This window comes from Nicotiana sylvestris, chromosome 2 (assembly GCF_000393655.2).
Source record: "Nicotiana sylvestris chromosome 2, ASM39365v2, whole genome shotgun sequence".
In the NCBI taxonomy this organism is placed as follows: domain Eukaryota; kingdom Viridiplantae; phylum Streptophyta; class Magnoliopsida; order Solanales; family Solanaceae; genus Nicotiana; species Nicotiana sylvestris.
Window position 1 is genome coordinate 213233721 of NC_091058.1, and position 22918 is coordinate 213256638.

Genomic DNA, 22918 nt, shown 5'->3' on the forward strand with positions numbered 1-22918 from the left:
TATGAATTTTTTTAAGAAATATTTATAAATTACATCACAATAAGTATATTTATTTATTAAATATATCTAAAATTTCTATATATATAATGTCGGGTTGGTTTGGTTTCGGTTTGACTTTCTTTAGTTAAAACCAAACCAAACCAATTATGGTCGGGTTTTTTTTTTCCAACACCAAACCAAATCAAACCAAACCATAGTCGGATTTTTTTTCTCGGTTTAACTCGGATTATCGGGTTGGTGCGGTTTGTCGGTTTCCTTTGTACACCCCTAATTGTAACTGGGTTAAAATAGTGCAAGGTCTACTTATGAAATGCATTATTGTGTAATTTTGTCATAAAAAATAGAAAGGGAATGCAAATCTAATTCTCTTTTGTTTATATTTACTTTGCCCTTATATAGTTACAAATACTTTGTAGTGCAAACACTTCTATACAAAACTTCAGCGCTTCATTCCACTTTTATGCTACATTTTCTCAAGTTCTTACAAGTCAAATGATTTTTATTAATGTACATCAATAATACATAAAGGTAATACAAAACAATTTTTTTCTGTTCACCAATTGGCTTTTGTACAACGACGACGACGACAACAACAACAACTACTACTACTAGTCTACTACTACTACTACTACACCTCAATACAAAGCAAGCTGGAGTCGGCTTATGCATCCTCACTTCCATGTTGCTCCATTTTAGTCCGTCCGGTTGCAGTATCATAAAAACTTAATTTCTCTAGAACTTATGGTCATATTTAAGAAAAAGACCCATCCAAAAAGAATACCAATTGGCTTTGGTAGGTAGCTGTAGCTGTAGCTTCTTCTGTTGCAGTTCTCAACTTCCTGTATTTTGAAATCCAATAAGTGAGAAAAATAAAAGATGACAACATGGAGCAAGATAAAGAAGAATCATAAGTTTCTTATGATAACTTCTTTCCTTTTGAAATAACTTCCACTGAAAGAAGAAATGGTGGCAAGGGAGTACTAACCATTGAAAATGTGGAACTGCTCGTAACAACTGGGTATCTCATCCTGCGACGCCCCTATCTGCAAAAAGTAGAGCTGGCAACCAAAACCGGAAAAATATTAGGCAAATGTTTCTCTTTTTGCTAATAGAATTTTTTGGACAGTCGACTTACAGGGAGAAGGTATATAATAGTCACTCCTCGTCCTCTAATCGACAACCCAAACAATCTATGTGACGCATATATACTGGTTATATTATGCTTCTGCACTTTCCTGAAAGTATACTCCCGGCATCTTTCCTTCTCTTGAGTCAAAGCCAACAAGCTATTACTGTACAGATTACAAGAGCATTAAAAAGATGAAACTTTGGGAGATTGTATAGCAAACTCCACCCGCAACTCCAACCAAGAGATCCTCTTTTAGACTTCTCGACTGACAGCACACGGAGAGCGGGTACAAAAGTATTTTGCAAGGAGTGGCATGATTTCAGTAACAGCTTGCAATCTAATGGCTGATAGTTTCCATGGCGACACGCACAAGACGTAACAATCCGTCCACGTCCTGGAAGTTGTAATCAAGAGCCTTCTTAACGGATAATGCACCCTCTTTACATTGTGAATCTCCAGGCCCTGGAATAACAGCTGCATAAGCAACACGTGATTTCCTGGACGCCTCCATCGCAAAATTAACTTCCTGAGCCTGTAAAATAACAAAACTCTAAGACTCCCAAAAAGAAAAAATATTGCAGTGTCAAACTACCAAAATTTCAGAACGTATGGAGAAAGTTCTCACTGATGCACAGTGGCGGAGCCTAAATTCGATGGGAGGTCAAAATATATAAAGTATACGGAGAAGCCAAGGGGATTCAATATATAGTATATATACATAAATATAAAAAAATTGACCGATCTACACAGTGTAATTTTCCGGCGAACCCTTGGCAAAGTTTGGCTCCGCCACTGCTGATGCAGGAGTAAGGCCTTTCGCATGTCCTTTATATTTAGGGGGACAGAGAAACAAAGTTCAATCATTTGGAAGAAAGATTATGAAGCCTAATGAACATAGGTTCAACTAACTAATTTGCCTAACCATTATTTAGGCAATTGTTCTAACTAATCATGGTGTTAGTTATCACCAAATATTTCTTTAATTGGGGTGGAAATTTATAATTAAAATATATGGACTCACCAAGTTGATTAGCCGCATGAAGCTAGAACCATTTCTTGCTGAGACAACATGAGTTCCAGCTACTTGAGGAGAACCAACAACTTTTGCCAATGCAGCCTTGTCTACCATTGTTGGATTGTTCAAATTGTCAACATCAGAGACAGAAGAGAAAGGAGACTCACCTATTATATAGTAGTGAGTCTGATAAGTAATAACCATTAAGAAAAAAAGTCAAAAGCAGCTAATCATCATCAGACATATAGCTGTAACACCTTCCAACTAGTTTATACATTTCCAGTACTCATAATCATATTTATACTAATGCTTTCCTCCGTAAGTAATCCTGTTCATCAACAGTGGATATCACTAACTTCGACATATGCCAATACTGCCCTGACTAATAGGATAGAAGTGCAAAAATGCATTGGTCAATACAAACAGATGATGATTAAGGAGTAAAACAAGATAACGTTTGACATGTTCTCTTGGTGAGTAACCATCAAAAAGCATATTGATAGTTATATCAAAAGTTAAATCAGTGGCGCAAAGAAGCACCACCATATTGATACCATAAATGTAGAATTTCTAGACATCTCAATGCAGATTACCTGGAGGAAGAATTTGTAGAGCTGTTTGTAACTCATTTCTGTATCGATTTGCATCGGACTGTGAAGAATAAATTACTCGCATGTATGCAACTTCCATGCATTTATAAGCAAGTGCAGCAGCAGCCATGTCTTTCATTTTCTCATATTCATAAGCACAAAACCTATGAACATAAGAAGGACCAACAATCAGCTTTACATCCTTATTGACATTTCCAGTGGTAGTTCAAGTTTTGCCATAGCATTATAACAACCGATTTCTGAAATACAGAAAACTATATGGATTATCCCTAAGTCGTGTACACTCCACAATCCACATGTGTGAAAAAGTATTCAATGAAGTTTGATTTTCCTATTGAGTACAAAAGTGACATAAACATTGCCCCCATGGTGCAGACGTCTCTTCAAAAATTGGATTTGAAAAGCACTAATCATATTTGGAAGAACAGATTAGGTCACAAAGTTTTCACAATACATGATACCGGTGAAGAAATTTGCTTCCAAAATTTTTATGAGCTAATTGAAATTATATTGTTATATCCGCTGCTAAAATTGTTTGGTCAACAAGAAACAGAATATTCTAACAAATTCAAACACTTGCAAATTTACTGATACAGTAGCAAGATATCAACCAATTTTTACAGCTATGTAGCTTTAACAAAATCCAAATATTTAACCATTCTTAGATCCTTAATAAATGTAAAGAATGGAAACAGTGTCAAGGAAAATTTTATAGTTTTGAAAATTCAATCATTAAGTTGAAATAAAGACTCAAAATTATAAAAGAATAGCAGTTCAAATGCATAATTTGTTATTTCAAAAGCACGTTATTCTCTAAGAGAGCCAGATTGATCCTTCAATGGGAGATTCACATGACCAGAGGCGGAGCCAAGATTTCTATTTTATGGGTTTTGGATTTTAGAGCGACGATTTCAAGTGCTTATAACTGGATTCTAAATTTAATATTTGTGCGTATTTAATGAAAATTTTAATACAAATACACTGTTTGAACAAAAGCTATTGGGTTCTGCTGAACCCATAGCCGGGCTTCTAGCTTCGTCCCTGCACATGACCAGTCCATCGAATAATGCTTGCAGATGTATCTCAGACCCTTGGCACTTTGGCATGTCGCGGAAGTAATACCTACTCAACAATCTTTATAAACACAACACTATCATGCTTGCAACAGTTTTTTTTGCATTTGTCTCAATGTACAGAGGAGAAGAGGAGAAGCTCAGATGCTCCAGTAAGGAGGTGTGAGCGACTGGTTGTGGAGGGCACGAAAAGAGGTAGAGGGCGGCCTAAGAAGTATTGGGGAGTAGTGAGCAGGCAGGATATGGCAAGGCTTCAGATTTCTGAGGACATGACACTTAATAGGAAGTTGTGGAGGTCGAGTATTACGGGTGTAGACTAGGAGGTAGTTGAGTCTTGCGTTACCTTGTACTGTTGTGAGCCTAATCTAGTAGGGTTTTTGTCTGAAATAGCTAGTGGCATTGTCGTGTCTTACTATTTTCTCTTTTCGGTGCAGGACCTATTTACTAGCCATCATTTTTGTTTTGCATTTTTCCTTCTGCATTTTATGTTCCTATTTTTCCTATGATCTCTGTGGTGAAACTAATATTCTCTCCTTTTTGTTTTTCTTATTATATTGAGCGAGGTCTTCCGGAAACAGCCTCTCTACTCCTTCGAGGTAGGGTAAGGTCTGCGTACATACTACCCTCTTCCCAGACCCCACTTGTGGGATTTTACTGGGTTGTTGTTGTCTCAATGAATGAACCAAGTTCAAGTTTAGAGGAGAACTCACTGGCAGAGTTTCGCAGTGCTGCTATAGATTCTCCTTGACTGGTTCAATTCACCATGGTTAGTGCTGTCTAATTCTAGTAAGGAGGCGCCATGGAGAAACTTTAGTGCCGCTTGGAAATAGATACCCGTGCTTTCACTTGATCCAGAATTCTGGTACAAATAGCAAAGTTATGCCAACACCAAAAAAATGAAACAAACAGTAAACCATATTGTTTGGACATAAGTGTAAATTCTTTATACCTTGAGGCGATCTGCCAGGTGTTTAAGGTTTGTGGCTTCTTTTATGGCATTTGTAGCAGCTTGACTCGACGAATCCTTCCGAACAGGGCTTGGAACATCTACATCCCTGACCTTATGAGCAGTACTATTAGGTAGTTTTCCATGGTGGCTTTTAGCTTTTTTACCCTGTCGTGAATTATTTGACCTTTCCCTTTCAAAAGCATCAACTATAACAAGATTTGCCCCATTTTCCCTTTCGGATCCAGGAACCGGCTCTTTAAATACAGCTGTCTCATTCTGATCTCTTGTTAATGGAGACTTGGGAGAGACTTCAATCTGCTCGCTTTTGTTGGAAACATGCTTCTTAGATGATCTATGATCATCTCGATCAGGTACTGCCTCGTGCCTTTTATCCAGGTGGGATGTAACATCCAATCCAACTTCTGCGTCATCGTGATGAACAATTCTTAATTGATTGTCTCCTTTAACATTTTTGTCCAATAATTTTCCAGAAGGATCCTTCTTGGAACTCTTTTTTAATCTATCAGAACTAATACCAGATTTCTCCTGAAACTTGTTTTTTCCTGGAGTCATTTTCTCCTCATCCAATGGCATTTGATCTGAAGATAAACTTAAAATATCAGGATCTTTGGTCATACATTGGTCAGAATCGTATTTTGGAGCCCGATTCTTGTCTTTATGCCGTGACGAGGAACCTCGTCTACCATTTGAGACTGGCGCACTGTTCTGATACTGATGGTCATTCTTTCTCTCCTTATCAGATCCTTGATCTGAGTTTTCCGTCTTGCAAACATATTGGCTAGTTTGACGTAATCGATCTGCATTTATGTCAGCATCTTGATGAGCTGCATAACCAGAAACCATGGTATTTGCTTTGAGTTTTGTACCTGATTCACGATGGACATCATCTCGTTTAATTTTTTTAGACGATACATCTGAATCCTCCTCACTCATGTTCCTCATCTTTGCATTCTTTGTACCTGTCAAACATCCCAGACAGAAAATAAAGGAAAAAATACCAGAATTCCACGATTTTCAGCAAGTCCAAAATTGAGTACTTAAGATGAATACCTCCATCAGAATGGTTGTCAAGAAAAATTCTCTTCTCTTTGCTTTTACGTCTCCTCTTCTCCTCGTGGTTCAGTATGACGTGGTCGGAAGAGTGTGAGCAATCTTGTTTAGTTCCACTTGACGAAGCTTTTGATCCATATCTTTTTGTCCGACTAGATTCGATAACTTGTACACCAAGATTCTGGTTCTCTTGGCTGGCGCGCAAAGCATCAGGGGAAGTTGATCCATTTGAAGCCGATATAGGATACTCCCCAGATGAATATGGTTTCTCGGTTTTTGTAACGTTAACTCTTTCCTTTATCGAGCTGTTATGTTCAACTAAACTTTTCTTACCGACAGCATCAGAATCCTTCAGCATTTCTGGTGAAGGAATTTCATGTACACCAGTTTCATCATTGTCGTCATCAGCTTCCATGTCCCCGAAGAAGTCTCTGTACCTATCTCCGGCATGGTTCTTTTTCATGTCCTCCGAACCACTTCCGGACAAGCGAGTGTCTCTACAAGGGGTTTTCTTACTCTTAGATTCCACGAAATCAGCGATGGAAACTTCTTTTAAGACCTCTGTGCTTTGAACAACGTGAAACTTAGTTTCGATAAGAGGGAGCTTCAATGCCTTAGAAACAAGTTCTTCACGGGTGATAACGTCTACATCAACCTCCTTTGATTGCACACCACTACGATTTTGATTGTCATTGCCATAGCCATTTGCTAAAACATCTTTATCGTAAGATTTCCATTTCCCAGCTTCTGAAGCTTTCCTATTTGCATAATGAGTTCCATTTACTAATGCAACGGAAGTTTCAAAGCTTCCCTTGATCATACGTTCAGATCCACATTTCCCCCAGAACCTCCCTTTTTCAGTCAAGCAAATCAAATCATCCGAAAGCGGTGATAATAATAGGCCTTCATGCATTGGATATGAGGTCATAATCTGCCCCAAGATATGGATGGAAAAAAAAAAAAAAAAAAAAGGAGAACCCAAGGTCAAGTTGGCCAAAAAGGAAGAGATACAAAGCAAATTTGATATTTTAGGAGAGGGGTGAGAGCATTCACCTGAAGTATACTTGTTGGAGATTCATATCGGGAATCCCCAAGGTCATGGGATAACCCCTCACCATATATCGAGCTATCATCCGGCGATGATGACGGAGAGACATCAAGACCAAGCCCACTGTAGATTTCAGCTTTCTTTTGGGTTGACAAATTTTCAATACCAACTCCGATATGCAACTTGGGAGCTTTCTGGTCTGATAGATATGTCGGCTTCTTGACTATTTCACTTTTCAAAGAGGGGACTTTTTCGTGAGCAGGTGGAATAGCTGAATTTGTTTTCCCGTTAGCTGTTTGAGCCTTCGGTGCAGGTACTACTGCCGAATAGGCAGAAGCTGCTGTGGGCCTTCCTGATAGAGAAGTGGATGATGACGCTACTGAGGATCGCCGACCACCCTGCAATAACAAGATGATATGCATATTGCTTAGTCAAAGTAGAAATCAATGTGAGGACAGCAATAATACTTGTTTGATACAACGAAACATAGTAACACAACACAACCGTCATTAGAAGGCAGCTACCTCTAGGCGCATATTGCCCGGTGTACAAGACCAAGAAGGTGAACGCTGATAGGTAGGTAAAAATGAACCATATCCACCAAATTTTGACCCTGCCAATATATGCGAATTAATTGTCATTCACATTTCAAGTAACAAGCACATAACTGCAAACTTCTGATACTAAGAATATGCCATTGTAATACCCAAGTTCTCAGATGAAACTCCATCCTCAAAATCCTTTTGAAAATGTCCCAAAACATCTTGGAGTTTCTCATCCTTGAAAGAATAAGAGAACAGTTATGTGAGACGCTGGAAACCGCATAATATATTCGTACGAAACTGGTATTAAATTCTGCAGGTAAACTTTTGTGAGCTCACTAGTGACTAGCCCTCAATCCTACTCACCATAGTTATGTCACATAGCAAGAATAGAAGAAATGCCATTGACTTTAACAAAAAAATATACCTAGACATAGAGTGGATGCTTAACTTCCAGATATATCAAATCTGTGGTTACCCCTCTTTACTATTAACTAGAGTTACCTGTAATTATCTTGATGGTTAAAAAAATGTGTCAACAACAACAGCCATGCCAGTCCATTTAAGCTCATTTTAAACCACCATTACACGAAATAAAAACAAAAGGTGCCTACTGACATATATCCCTATGTACTATTTAAAAAAGGCAGCTTGGTGCACAAGGCATCCCGCGTTTACGCAGGGTCCAGGGAAGGGCCTCATCCCCTTGTAGACAGCCTACCCTAATGCAAGCATTAATGGCTGCTTCCCTGGCTCGAACACATGACCTATAGGTCATACGGAGACAACTTTACCGTTGCTCAAGGCTCCCTTTCTCTATGTACTATTGAATAACAAAAACGTAATCTTGGAGAAGTAAATTAAAAAAAGGAAAAGGAAGACAAAACACATACAATATAGGAGAGTGCAATATCAGGGTCAACTGTTGAATCATTACAAGCATCTCCCTCTTCAATCTTAGTCTCCTTCATCTCTGCTTTAATACCAAATTCTAAAACTAACCCCTTTCTTCCATCTACATAAATCATTCAATAAACTAAAATTCAAGAAAATTCAAAACCCTCAAGCCCCTTATTTCATCTACAAGAAAATACAAAAACTAAAAATACCCACAAATTACAATTTATAACAACAAAAACCCAGAAAAGAAAAATCAAAGCTTTCTTCTGAACTATATCATACAAAACATGGTATTTCAAGAAAATTCAAAACCCTCGAGCCCCTTACTTCATCTACAAAAACAAAATAAATATTTACCAAATTACAACATGAAACAACAAGAACTCAGAAAAAATAAAACAAAAACCTTCCTGAACCACATAAAAAACTTAAAATGATGGAATTTCAAGAATAATTTCAAACTCCAAATCCCCTGAATTTGAGCTCCAACATAAATTTAAAAATAAAAATTCCTTCACCCAATTACAACATGGCAAACCTCAGATAAGAAAGATCAAAATTTTCTGCTGAATCAATCAAAAGAACAGAAAAAAATTGAAACTTTACCAACCAAGTTGACCTTAATTTAACACTAAATAAATAAATTCACAAAAACCCCACAAAAGAAAAAGGAAAAAGTGGACCAAAATAACTGTAATTTGAGGAGCTTGGATTTGTTAGTGGGATCTCAGTTTACTCAAAATGAAGAAAGAGAGAGAGAAAAAAAGAGAGAGAGAAACTGGTTTTGGTGTATAACATAACAGCCTTCTTTTACTTTTTTTTTTTTATTTCTGTTAACTGTTTTTTTTTCTAAATAAAGAAAGGAAAAAACAGTTTTTTTTCCCTTAACTGTGAGGAAGTGTGTGTTTTTGGACTATAAGGTTTGTTTTTTTTTATTTTTACCAAAACTGTAAAAATTTTGGACATTAACTTCCTTCTAACTGTCAAACAGTTCATTTTATCTTTGGTAATTCTTCTCATTTTCCAATCACTTTCACTAGTTGTTAGATTTAGTAGGTGAAGAATAGGTTTTTTTTTTTGGGCAACTTAGGTCAAAGAATAGTGGAAGATGGATTTAAGATTTAAATTTAATATTTTTAATTTTCGAAATTCTTATTCCGAACACTCTATATTTGAAGGCCTCGGGATTAATATTTATTAAAATCTTAATGATCTCTTACACACAAATAAAAGTATAAATGCCTTGTTTAAGTCAAAGAACTTAACGGTAGAGAGTCTTGACAAACTAAAGGTAAATATTTAAATGTATCCATTTTTTACACCAAATAAATAAATGTTACATATTGTCTTTCATTAGCATATTTATGATCCCTTATCCATGGTTAAATAGAATTATATTTTTCTATTTTTATTTTAACTTCTAAGATTAAATTTCTTGATTTGATATAAATATGAAATACGGGTAAAATTTATCTTTGATAAAAAAAATCTCGTTTCAACTACCTTTTGGCTTACTACATTATAGACATGCTACACTTTTGACTTACTACATTATAGACATGTTTTTTAAAGCGATTTCATAATAAAAAGACGTCTCTTTCGAAATTTTATTTGTCCTTCAATGTTTGTAGTTATCCATATTAGAAATTCTCAAGAAGATGATTACACTGAATATTCTCCTTGTGATCCCTTAGATGCCTTTCCTGAAGGCCGGCATTTGTGCAATTATCGTTAAATTATCTGTTTGAATATATGTAGTTTACTTATATGCATTATTTTCATCTGAGAACACGTGGTTTGACCACCGCTATTTTACCTTGCACACTCTGGATAGGCACGCATCCTCGTAGAGCGAGGGTAGAAAAGATCAATGAAAGACTATTTCGAATAAAATCGACTCTTCTGCATTCGAGCTACATTGGGGGACTCTTCTGCGTTCGAGCTACCCTGGGGGGCTACGAGATAGCAATGACAGGAGATTAACCGATCGACGTGGAGTGATCTCACGGGGTTAAGTTGATAGAAGTTTATTTAAAATTCTAAATGACATGCATTTTTTCATCAAGTGTAAACACCGAATGCCGGTAAAATTTCTACTTATACAGAAAGACTGAAGTGAATAACAATATACAAAGATACAGCCCTTGATTGCTAAATCAAAAACATGATTTTGAAGTGAATATGGATGGAAGTTTATTCTAGACAAATTCCACAAGCCAAAAGCAACTGAACTAACTGCCACTAACTCAAGCAGAATGACAATTATTTCAACTATAACTCAAATGGAAACTGGATTGCACCCTCATCCAAAATGAAAAATGCCACCACCAAGTGTAATCTATCTTGACTATCCTCTTCCTTTCCCTTTTTTTAATCTTTCATCCGGAGGATCAACAGTGGCTCCTTTCTTACTTTTAGCATGACTCGAATTCTCGGATGGAGGAAGCCCAAGCGGGGGGGCGGAGTGGAAAGGCCAAATACTTCAGCCTAACAAGAATGAGCAACAACGAAATGAGAAGTTGAGGTGCATCGAGCATCCCCATTTAGAAAGAACGGCCGAAGATTTTGGGCCGGTAGAAGGCAGATTGCGAGCAACCCCTCGGCTCTCTGTCATCTTGATGATCCTTCAAACTGATCGCGGAGCAACTCATACTTTTGAAGCTCGGCCATTGACAGTGAGGGAGAGATCTCTCCCAAGACCTTCAAAATAGAGAAAGATAATCATTTCACCAGTAGCATAGGATATAGGTAGATGTAACCTGGTTCACTGGCTTCAAGGGAAGACAGTATTTTCAACACCGAGCATAAATATATGTGAAAAGGATTTCACCGGTAGCATAGGATATAGGCAGATGTTAGTGAGGATTCGATTCCCCATCGTGTAATCCCCTCCCCCATTTCCCCTTCCCCTACCCTCAATATATAATAATTTTAAAAAAAAAACTGCTTTTGTCCACCCATAAAGAAACTCCAACACATTCCATTAGTGTGAATTATATATTACTGAATTAATGAGTTAAAATTAAATTAAAGTAACAAGAAAAAGTTTTCTAGTTTGATAAGGTACATGTTCGCTTTCAAATCGAATATGGATTCGATACAATTCAACAAAATCTAAGACATGATTAAAATAAAAATAATTTTCGAATTTGATTCTATAAAAATTTAAGTTTCCTCTTTTAATGAAGTTAAACGATACAACTCTTATTAGGATATGGGCAGATGTAGCATGGTTCACTGGCTTCAACGGAACACAGTATTTTCAACACGGAGCATAAATATATGTGAAAAGCATTTCACCAGCAGCATAGGATATAGGCAGATGTTGGTGAGAGTTCGATTCTTCACCTTGTAACCCCCCCCCCCACCCCCAAATTTCCCCTTCCCCTACCCCCTATATATAATAATTTAAAAAGAAAACTGCCTGTCCACCCATAGAGAAACCCCAAAACATTCCATTAGTGACTGTCTTACCTTTAAAAAATCATCGTATTCCACGACAATTGAGTCATCCACATCATCTGAGCCAGTTGAATCTGAACTGGCAGCTAATACCTACAGCATAACCACCAAAATATCTTTTAGGAAACAGCTAGGACCATATACCCTCTCCATTTCATTTTATGTGTCTTAATTCGACTAAGCACAAAGTTCAAGATTTTGCATCTTGTGATCTTAAACTAAAGGTGTGTATAACGTACTAAAGATACCCTTTGAATTTTGCGGTCGTAAACATGCCATGTCATTCCTATAAGGAAGTTTCATTAAGGGTAAAATGAGAATGCTGGAATTAATACTAAATATAGAAAGAAGCATTCTTTTTTAAGCAGACTAAAAAGGAAAACAAGTAAATTCAAATGGGGCGGAGTAATATTTATCAGTTGAGATACCATCGGTTGTCTGATAATGCTAGGTTACCCTTCGTACCAACTGCACTGACACTACGGGTAAAAGTATTTTTTGAAATTAGAAATAAAGGATGAAAACACACACCTTGCGTTTCGCAGCATGAAACCAAGCATCAGCGCACAGTGCATACATGTCAGCACCTGTGAAGTTTGGAGGACACCTTTTTGCAATTGAGAGTAGAGATACATCTTCTTTCAATTTAAACTTCCGTGTAAGCGCTTTAAGGACCCTACAAATCATTGAAATTCAAGAAATCAAACATCAAATACAAAGACAAGCACAGTAGAGGGTCAGAATATAAGAGACCTTACCTCTCCCTATAAGAGGCTTCAGAATTCACACCAACATAAAGGAGCTTATCAAATCGGCCTGGCCTCAAAAGGGCAGGATCAATAAGATCGGGCCTATTGCTAGCTCCAATAATAAACAAGTCCTGTTATAAAAGAGGGCCCAAGAATTAGATCTACAAATAAGACAAGTACAAAGAGAACTAAAATCTAGCCCCAAGGCTTTGGTATAGTGGTAAGAGCACATTGCGCCGATGTGTAGGTTAGACGCACCCTGCATGTCAGGACTTTGAATCATTCAGACAGCAGTCTAGTATTTAAGTGGAGAAGGGTATAGGGGCAGGCCAATTCTTCACTGATATTCCGAACTGTTCGCTAGCTAGCCCTCGGGTATTTCTCGGTTATCAAAAAGATAATAAAGAGCTAGTTAGTGATTGAGTGGAGTAGCTAACCTGGGTAGAGTCGTTCAAGCCATCAATCTCTGCAAGCATCTAGAAACGACAGAGGTTTAGTATTACAAGCAGTATATTAGTCGAGAAAAGAAGAAAATATGACTAACAAGCCAATGCATTATGTACCTGAGAAACCACTCGATCCATTACACCGCCTGAGTCTCCAGATGCACCCCGGGCAGGAGCAAGAGAATCAAGTTCATCGAAGAAGATGACGCATGGTCGAGCTGATCTAGCCTGCAATTTTCAAGAAGAATTTTAAATAAGCACATCCTTTTTTAAAACATCTTTGCAAAAGCAAAAATAGCTTACCTTCTGAAAAATGTCCCGAATATTTTTCTCTGACTCTCCTATGTACATGTTTATCAACTCGGGCCCTTTCACACTGAGAAAATTCAGGGAGCATTCGGTAGCAACAGCTTTTGCCAGTAAAGTCTGAACATTTCAACAGAATGTTGTTAATGAATAAAGTATCATAGATGACCAGGAACGGGACTGGACAATAAAATATAGATGATATGACACTGCATAAAGCAACTCATAAACTCACTTTTCCTGTACCAGGTGGGCCATAGAAAAGAACACCAGATCGCTTGCGCAATCCAGACGAAAACAAGTCCTTGTGTAAAAGAGGCAGCTGCATTACAAAGGAAGAAGAGAATGGAAGTCACATCATCTGAAAAATAGCAGAAATAAAATACAAAATCCAGTAGAGTACAACTTTTAATTCGACGCACCATGGGTAATAAGTATAAACTTTAAAAGGAGGCTTATTCGCTTTAGTTTTCACAAGCGTTCTGTGGGAGTAAATCAATGGAATACCTGTACAGTGTCCAAAATTGATTTCTTCACATCTTCAAGACCACCAACATCTTCCCATTTGACATTTGGAACCTACACTAGTGTAAACCATATATATAAGAATTTTGTCAAGCAGCATTAGACTTTTCAATACAATAATTGACCGTCTGCATTGCAATCCCATGCTATACAAAAAAAGATGAACCAAACCAATATAAGCAGTCAGCACATTAGAGTCCAATAATGGAGCACAGAAGATCTGAACTTTCACCAAATTTTGTTGCTCCACAAAAAAAAAAAGTTTTACTTCGTTTTCTTGCAAAAACATTAAAATGCTGAGCAAGTCCAATCAAACACAAAAGAAGCATAATAAGATTAGTTTTGTTTACAAAATCATTTCCTGATTTACCTTTGGAGTACCCAGTGCTGATGCATTTCTTTTCTTTGATCGTTCCAGTGATTTCATTACATCTTCTTTGCTTAGGGACTTTGTCGAGTCATGCGAGCCATTATTCTCGATTGGTTTGCTCTCATGAGAAAGCTCTTTCAGATTTCCTTTCTCAACCTCGACTTCCTCACTACCACGACTAAGGACTAGATTTGCACCAGCATCAGCAACTAAAGCTCGCAGATCTCTTGGCATGAATCCTGATGTCTGACCAACCAAATCTTTCACAAGGTCCTCCAAAGAAGCCTGCAATAAAAACGACAACAAATGACACCCACGACTTCAGTAATCTAGAAAATAACAGAAAGGAAGAGATGAGAGTTTTCATTCCCCCCCCCCCCAACCCCCTAAAACCCTTTACACTTCTCAAGTTTCCCAACTTCATGGGCATACTTTTTATTAATAACCCTGGTGTCCGGGCCAGCTTACGTACACACACCTCGACTAATTCCACGGGACACGTGCTACCTCCCGCCAGCACCAGGTAACTTTGTCCATCAAGGCTTGGACAAATGAGAAGAAATCACTCAATGTTTTTGCCTCCGCTAGGATTCGAACCTGAAACCGCATGGTTCTCAATCCACTTTATTGATCACTAAGCCACACACTTGGGTACAAAATTAGAAAATTTCACGGACTCTTTTGGCCTATAGCGAATAAAGTTTAATAAAGGACCAGTGTAGTGTACATATGAATGAATATTAAGATCACACAGACAAAAGAGAAGGAAACTTCAAGTTTACCTACATCTGGAAGTAGTTCACTGAAATGTTGAAGAGACTGGGAGAGCATTTCATTCCTCTGTTCTTCATTCAACGGACCCACGCTAATCTCGTGGCTGAAACAACGCCTAATAGTTGGTGGAAGGCCTTCAGAACTATCAGCAGCAGCAACTAACAGCACTGGGTGCCGATTTACAGGTTGAGCAACCTTTACTTGCTGCATCAACAAAAGACAAGAATAAGCATTACCCAGACTATTCCCCAGTATATTATGTGAAGTGGCACCTTTCAGAAAGAGAGGTGGCAATAGAAAGTAATATTATGTCGTCGTCCTCTTTTCGCCACCCCTCAGAGAAAATGATAATAGCCGTATAGACTATGGACTAGATAAGGGAGTATGTGGGGTAAATTATGGTAAAAGAAATTCAAAAAATGCAAATGCTGGTGAAATTTTGATGCAAGCTCATCAATACTTCAAATTTATTGAGCAGTTAACAAAATTAAATTAAGAGGACTTAGCTCGTATGACTATGAGGGGACAACCTCAACTCCAAGAAGATTTTAATAGAAGACATGTTCTGAATTTAAGCCAAAATGCAGCTATTTTGACTCAAATTTCTTACAGAAATCAGGTAACATTTTAGTGCAAGTAGGCTTATCTATTACATGGATCCATTTATATCATGTCTTTTGCAACTTCTGCAAACAATTCTGACTATGATACTACCTAGAACTAGGAGAGAATTTAGCTTTCTGAATCTCCCTCTTCCCATAAATTCACATAAATATGAGCATGAATCCAAGGACATTATAACATGATGAAGATTTTGAAAAGAGAATAGGAAAGAAAAACAAACCAATCTAATTGATGATGATCATGATAATTCAAAAGAAAATTCATCAACATCATTCAGTACAATATGACGGACACGGAGATATGAAAAGTAAAGGAACTTGGAATACATCTTACATCATAAGCATTTGACTTTCCCTCTGAGTAGATTTCTTCATCTTCAGCAACTGGCTCAGTAAATTCCTTTATGACGGATGCAACCTCTAAGTTCATACCAACTTGGTCATGTGGTGAACCCTCGTGAGAGACCAGGTTCTTGAAGACCTCAAAATGGCGAAGAAGAAGGATTGCAGGCGAGTATCTGCAGTGCAAATTGATTTCAAAGGAATAAAAGACCACATTAAAGACAACCAAGCTTCTTAAGTTTCGATATGCTTGAGCCGGTTTGACCAGATGGATTTAAACATAGAGTTTAACGGATCTTTTAGTTGAGGTTAGTTTAATATATGTTCAAAATCATTGTCAAAGGTTTTTAAAGTGGGTCGTTGGTCTATTCAAAAAATGTAAACTAATTGTTCTCTGTCAATTTAGGATAAGGCCCAATTTAATTTGAAAGAAGTGAAAGGGAAAGTAGCTCAAATAAACTGGGACAGAGGAACAATTTAGAAAGAGACAATCATTGCAATATGTGAGTATCCAAAACACAAGGAGTAATTAGTTTAACGTGAAAATTTTCATGTACATTATACTTCTATGAAGCTAGTCATGATTTCCCTAATGTATATTCGCAATAGCAAAAAGTTATTGCTTCAAGGTATGGATAATGTACGGGGAAAAATAAAATTAAGTGAGGGCTGAGTAAAATTGTGTAAATCAGAAAATCTTAGGTTAACCGTACATAGTCAATTTACCAGGGAAAAATGAAAATCAGGTCGTCGACGTATTAGTAAAGGCTGCCACCTACAGTCAATAAACCTTATGATAGTAGTTAGTTAAATAGACAATAAATCCTAGGCAACCTAAAATACCTGCGGGCCATGCCAAAAGCTTCAGCTAGGGCAACTGATGTTTTTCTATCAGAATTTGCAAATACACTTTGACAGTTATATTCCACCACATGAAGGCCTAATTGACGAGCAACAAATTTAACCACAGTTCTCTTCCCGCAACCTGCAGAAAATTTGAAACCATCCATCAACGGCAAAACTAATTTACAAATCGATGGAGCTGCAGCTTTTAATCGAATAAAATTTTTGTAAAGTAGTACTCCATCTGTCCCAATTTATGTGACACTCTTTCATTTTAGTCCGTCCCAAAAAAGAATTACACCTTTTTATATTTAGTTACTATTTAACTTTAAACTTTCCATTTTATCCTTATGAGATGATTTATAGTCACACAAATATCTATGGCTTGTTTAAGACTACGAGTTTCAAAAGTCTTTCTTTCATTATCCTACTCATCCACTATAGACATCTAAACCATGTTCATTTTTAAAAAAAAAAAAAAATCAAACACTGGACTCCCAATCTAGAGATTTTGCCAATATGTAACAATTCCGAGGATCATCTCTTTTGTTTTCTGCAACGTCATGCGACAGGTGATAAAAGAAAATATCACAAAACAGTTGAGAAGAGAAAGAATATCAAAATCATCCTATAACCAGCATCTTTCAAATTAACCAGCAGATGGCAAAGTTTAGAACGTACCGGGCGAACCATACAACAACACAGCAACCCGAAATTTTGATGAAAGGGCTGATGGACATAATGGTGGCATAAGTATGGAGGCTAACGTCTTCACAGTGCTCACTTGTAAAGGCAGAGAACCTCGTGGTCGAGGAATTAAGAAATCTGGAGGAACAGCAGAAGGTACATTCCCTCCAAGTATAAGGGCAGTTCGAGTACGGTTGACTCTTAGGACAGGTTCTTCGGAAGGTTCCATGGCCACAACCTGGGATTGCTTACTAATAAGAGTGAGTGTCAAGGCATTTCGCAAGTTACTCGTGAACCTATGACAATAATAAATAAAATTTAAACCTTGAAATAGATGAGGTCAGAACCACCATTTTGCTTCTTTTGACTGCAAGGGATGCAGAGAGCCGATTTGCAATTCCAATTGATGCACACACTGAAAAGATCACCTCTCGAAAGAAATCTATCTACTTCAAAGTACTTATTCAATTCCATATCGATCAACTCTTGACGGTCTTCAGCTTCTATAGATGAATCTTTTTTAACTGACCCTAGACTCCCACATTCTGGTATCTTCACAAAAGAAGCCCTCAGGTGTGTGGCATATTTTGGCAACTGATCTAAAGGTTCAAATTCTAGAGTGATGGGAACATTGTCTTTTCCGCTCACTATATTATTTGATTTCGCCTCAAATAGTGGTGACAAAGCTTCTTTCCCTTGTTGAATCATTGATTTCAAGCATGACAAATGTAAATAAAGGTTAAATGCTAGAATCGGAGATAAATAGGCAACTTCTCCATCTGGTTTTATATGAGAATCAGGATAGCTATGTAATGGCAAGAGAAATGCTGTCCCGGAGGACTGTGGCGCTGATGAACTACGGTCGGATAAAACTTGGTCACGACTAGGAGGATCTAGAACTACCACTTGTCCAATTCTTTGTTGACTTGTATTGACATTTTTTATGAGTACCTATGGCAAAAACAGAGGGAGCACAAAGTCAAGCAAGAATCATGTATGTCTAAGTTAGTAAGGGAGAATGAATATCTAAAGGTATCTTTACTGCCACACTAGAAATGAATGTCGCATAATACCACAAACAACAACAACAAAAAAAAAAAAAAAAAAAAAAGCACGTGGGGTCTAGGAAAGGTATTGTGTATGCAAACCTTACCCCTACCTTGGGGGAGGTAGAGAGGCTGCTTCCGATAGGGCCTCGGCTCAAGAAAAAAAAACCACAACCAGAGATCAACAAAAACAGTAAACAATCTACGGTATTTTATCAGTTAGACCACAGCATATGCGAATACAAGCAATACTGTATCTTCACCCCCTACATTTTTTCATAAGATATTTACTGCTACATTAGAAATGAATGTCAAAACTCTCATAGTAGGCATCAGAAAGCAAATTTAAACGCAAGAAAAGAGTATGCCTAATTTGTTAATTATCCGTGATTTTTTTTTGATAACCGTGGTGTCCAAGCGAGCTTGTGCGCACCTCGACTAATTTCACGTAACACTATCCATTGACCACTAGAACACACACCCTTGAGTTTGTTAATTATCCATGATTAACGCTAAGAAGATCACTTATATGCCATAGTGTAATATAAATCTTTCTAAAATGATTCTTCAAATTTTTCTGAGCAGTTTTGGTCTTTTTAAGTTTGCCTAAAGTGATCACTTTTAGTCTCCATCAAATATTTAACAAACTATGGTCATTAAATTTGGAAAAATAAGAAGCATACCAATGAACCAGAAGTAATACAAAGTCTTCTAAGTTGAGAAGTAGTTATCCCAACCAAAGCAGAATCATCAAGATTAACAATGCCGTCTTTTGATATTTTAAGAACCCCAGCTCTCAATTGTACTTTTGGCAAAAATGGAATCTGGGTTTTATTTTCTGAATTTAAGAGTGAATTTAGTAGATTTTTAGTGGAAGAAAGAACTAAGGGTTTCCTTTTTTCCACCATAGTTGATTGAACAAGAACTCTGTTGAAACCCTAGTTTTAATTTGCTGTTGCAATTGGAATTTGTGGGTTAAAGGGGGAGAGAAGATGGATTTTTTGTTTTGTTTCTTGTGATTGAATTTGATGCTGAAAATTGAGCAAATCAAGAAATGGAGCTTATTACAGAGAGATATATGTTGACGATAACATTCTAAACTGTTTCGAACTTATGTTGTCAGCATAATATTGGGGTCGGATATTTGTATTCGGGTCACTCAATCATCTCCAGTAGAAATGGCATTGGCTAGCCCCTATTTAATGGGTATTTATTTTTTATCAGCAATTCTAAGCATGACAAATATTGCCACTACTCTATTAAAATCAATATGAAAAGATATTTTTATTCTTTCTTCCCTTGCTTTCTTCCCAGACTCTCGCTTCTCTCTCTGCATCAAACACATTGAAAATACTGGACGGTATAATTCGCTAGTTTCTTTGGAGACAAAATTCAGGGGTTGTGAAGTGTGCGTTTGGAGAGGCTTGTCGCTAGTCTTGTAGTAAGCATATCAACCACATTCTTTGCATCGGAAAAAGCTTGGTTTTTTTTGGTCAATTTTGTGGGATATACATTAAGGGGTCGTTTGGTAGGATGCATTATATAAAATAATGCATGCATTAACTTTGTGTATTAATAATACCTTATTTGGTAGATATTTTGAACATATGCATTAGTTATGCAAGCATTAGTTATACATTCTATTTGGTATTATCTTATGCATAACTAATGCATATAAAACCATAGTTTTAGCAATGCAATGGTTTTAAATGCATGCATTAGCTTAGTTAAAGACAAAATTGTCCTTTAAAATTTATGTTTGATTAAAATGTGCTAGTTATTATATTAATGCAAGCTTAAAATAATCCAAATAGTGAGAAATAAAATTATATCTCTAGTAAATAAATAAATACTTAGCATGTTTCTTTTTTTATAAATAAATATTTAGTTCTATATTACAATATAGGTAGACAAATCAAATAATTTTTTTAAACTTTTCATATAAAAATATTTCTCAACATATATTTCTTTTAAAAAGTTAAAGTGATGGACTGGTCTTGAGGATATTTTTGTAAACAAACAATTCTTTTAGAAATTGTGCAATGCTTTAATACATCAAAACAAACAATGGATAAGAAATATGTCAGCATAACTAATGCAAACATAACTAATACCAGCATTACTAATACACCATATTCAGCATTATTCTTATGCACCCTACCAAACGACCCCTAAGAGTCAGAATGATTGAATGTTGGACATTTAGCACAGTAATTTTCTAATTTATTAGTACTATTTGATAAAGACTAATATAGAATGTACCATCCAGTATGGAGTAAGTTTTATTTTTCGTAATCGATTTTTATATTCTAATACTATATACAAGTTAAAAATAAAAAATGAGTCAAGCATGACAACTAAGAACGACAAGCCTCTCCAAACGCACACTTGCATCCCAAACTTACAGTTACAAGTTCAAAAGTTAAGGATAATAAGTTCTGAAGTCCTAAACTTAGACTAACAAACTCAAAAGTTAAGGATAATTGGTACTGAATTTAGGCTAAGAAGCCCAAAAATTAAGGACAATAGGTCCTGAACTTAGACTAACAAGCTCAAAAATTTAAGGACACTTGGTCCTGAACTTATAGTTACAAGTTCAAAAGTTAAGGACATGTAGTCGTGAAGTTAAAGTTCAAAAGTTAAGGACATGTAGTCCTGAACTTAGAGTTCCAAGTTCAAAAGTTAAGGACATGTAGTCCTGAACTTAGAGTTCAAAAGTTAAAGACATGTAGTCGTGAAGTCCTAAAGTTAAGGACATGAGCAGAAGGGTATTTTCGTCCGGGCAGTTAAAGTTTATTAAAGCAGTGGCTAAAGACTAAAGACATTTTAAACAGTGGCTTAAAAGTAAATACATGTGTTATTAGTGGCTAACCGTGCACTTCCCCCTCATCTCTACCAATAGTAAAAAGAGCACGGACTAGCCAGTTTTCGGACTGGTCATTCAAAAATAGCCAGCGTTTGCAAAGTCATTGAAAAATAGCCACTATTTTGCTGCAACACGGAAAGTTCCAGCATAATATACTGGAGATGGGTGCACCTGTGTATGAACTTCCAGCATATTATGCTGGAACTCCAACACGCGAAAAGTTCCAGTATAATATGTTGGACCGGTATATTATACTGGAACTCCAGTATATTATACTAGAGTATTTTTCCGGTTTTGAATAGTGTTTTCGTTCAGATTTATCTTTACATGAAAAGTGGCTAAATTTTGATTACTTTTGAAATTGTGGCTATTTTTGAATGATCACTTATAAATCTGGCTATTTTTGAATTTATCCCCTACTATTAAGGCAATAATTGCACCGCAGGGCCTTTTCAGAGGTCACTATTTAAATTTTGTATCTGTTAATCTTCTGAATTTTCAAAATAATCGCAGAAGTATAACATTTTTGGAGTGGTCATTAAATTTTGACCCTCACTTGCGCTATGGATAGAACTTTAAGGTCAAGAGTTAAAAATATTACCCATGGGCCGAGACTTGTTAAACTTGAAGTTCTGCCCAAGGAACAAGCGAGAATAAAAAATCAAGACCATCTACTTTAGGGATTATTTATATACTTCATCCTAGAATTTTTCCTTTAAAGGTGATTGGATAAAAGAAAATCGTAGATAAATTTAGCCCATTAGATTAATATTAGTAGGGATAAAATTTAAATAGTAGCATAAAAAAGCCATTTGTGCAAATGCCCCAATAATTGACATAAATGCAGGCCCATATATAAGAACGATATGGCATGAACAGGAGAAATTTAAAAATAGCCAGATTTACAAGTGGACATTCAAAAATAACTACAGTTTTAAAAGTAATCAAAATTTAGCCATTTTTCACGTAAAGATAAATTTGAACGAAAACACTGTTCAAAATCCGAAAAATACTCCAGCATAATATACTGGAATTCCAGTATAATATACCGGAACTCCAAAATAATATAATGGAGTTCCAACATAAGTATACTGGAACTCCAGTATATTATACTGGAGTTTAGCAAAGTATACTGGAGCTCCAGTATAACATACTGGAGTTGGGGGATCTGTATCTATACCCGCTTTTTGGGTCACATTTTAACTTGTGTCCGCTTTGCAAAAAAAATTGCAAGTGTACCCATTTTTTCGCGTAACTTCAGTACACGGGGCTGAAGTAGCAAAGACAATCACGCAAAACTTCAACGTTCTAGTAGACGGGCCTGAAGTAACAAAGGCAGTGTTGAAGTTTTTTTGTCCTGGATAAGATGCTGAAGTTATTTAGTTCATTTGTAAAAACTTCAGTACTAAAATAGCTAAAGTTTTTTGTCTTGGATTCATTAGTTTTGTCATAAAGCTTTTTCAAAAACTTCAGCAGAAGATGCTGAAGTTATTTAGTTCATTTCTAACTACCATCATTATTAGGGAGATTTTTATTTAATT

General features: G+C 36.6%; 2 protein-coding genes across 6 annotated transcripts; both read right to left on the bottom strand.

Moving 5' to 3' along the window:
* Nucleotides 1-478: 478 nt before the first annotated feature.
* LOC104219871 (cysteine-tryptophan domain-containing zinc finger protein 3) lies at nucleotides 479-9157 on the bottom strand. Of its 5 annotated transcripts, XM_009770620.2 has the most exons (13): nucleotides 8332-9155; nucleotides 7603-7675; nucleotides 7421-7509; nucleotides 6902-7294; nucleotides 5849-6779; nucleotides 5665-5757; nucleotides 4778-5595; nucleotides 4539-4687; nucleotides 2738-2898; nucleotides 2151-2311; nucleotides 1136-1661; nucleotides 986-1058; nucleotides 479-839 (listed from the first exon to the last, which is right to left on the bottom strand). In XM_009770620.2, exons 1-11 carry the CDS (start codon nucleotides 8464-8466, stop codon nucleotides 1467-1469), a joined length of 3198 nt encoding a protein of 1065 aa, XP_009768922.1. In that variant the 5' UTR covers nucleotides 8467-9155; the 3' UTR covers nucleotides 479-839; nucleotides 986-1058; nucleotides 1136-1466. The 5 variants fall into 5 exon arrangements, with proteins under 5 accessions (XP_009768922.1, XP_009768921.1, XP_009768920.1 ...); XM_009770619.2 differs by having other exon boundaries at nucleotides 2151-2251; nucleotides 4778-5757; nucleotides 8332-9156; XM_009770618.2 differs by having other exon boundaries at nucleotides 4778-5757.
* A 1184-nt stretch (nucleotides 9158-10341) lies between these two features.
* LOC104219870 (peroxisomal ATPase PEX6) lies at nucleotides 10342-19668 on the bottom strand. The gene is made up of 16 exons (XM_009770617.2): nucleotides 19195-19668; nucleotides 17790-18416; nucleotides 17460-17703; nucleotides 16779-16920; nucleotides 15928-16111; nucleotides 14983-15174; nucleotides 14197-14481; nucleotides 13809-13880; nucleotides 13537-13623; nucleotides 13299-13421; nucleotides 13113-13223; nucleotides 12987-13025; nucleotides 12559-12680; nucleotides 12332-12476; nucleotides 11813-11893; nucleotides 10342-11038 (listed from the first exon to the last, which is right to left on the bottom strand). Exons 1-16 carry the CDS (start codon nucleotides 19417-19419, stop codon nucleotides 10949-10951), a joined length of 2769 nt encoding a protein of 922 aa, XP_009768919.1. The 5' UTR covers nucleotides 19420-19668; the 3' UTR covers nucleotides 10342-10948.
* Nucleotides 19669-22918: the final 3250 nt, after the last annotated feature.

Coding starts and splice junctions, on each gene's coding strand:
- LOC104219871 (XM_009770618.2), bottom strand. CDS start 8,466: ATGATTTATGTAGATGGAAGAAAGGGGTTAGTTTTAGAATTTGGTATT. Junction 7,676..8,331: donor ATATTGCACTCTCCTATATT/GTATGTGTTTTG, acceptor TATTCTTTCAAG/GATGAGAAACTCCAAGATGT. Junction 1,662..2,150: donor TCATGCGGCTAATCAACTTG/GTGAGTCCATAT, acceptor GTTATTTTACAG/GCTCAGGAAGTTAATTTTGC.
- LOC104219870 (XM_009770617.2), bottom strand. CDS start 19,419: ATGGTGGAAAAAAGGAAACCCTTAGTTCTTTCTTCCACTAAAAATCTA. Junction 13,881..14,196: donor CAGCACTGGGTACTCCAAAG/GTAAATCAGGAA, acceptor ACACTAGTGTAG/GTTCCAAATGTCAAATGGGA. Junction 11,039..11,812: donor AATACGATGATTTTTTAAAG/GTAAGACAGTCA, acceptor TCTATTTTGAAG/GTCTTGGGAGAGATCTCTCC.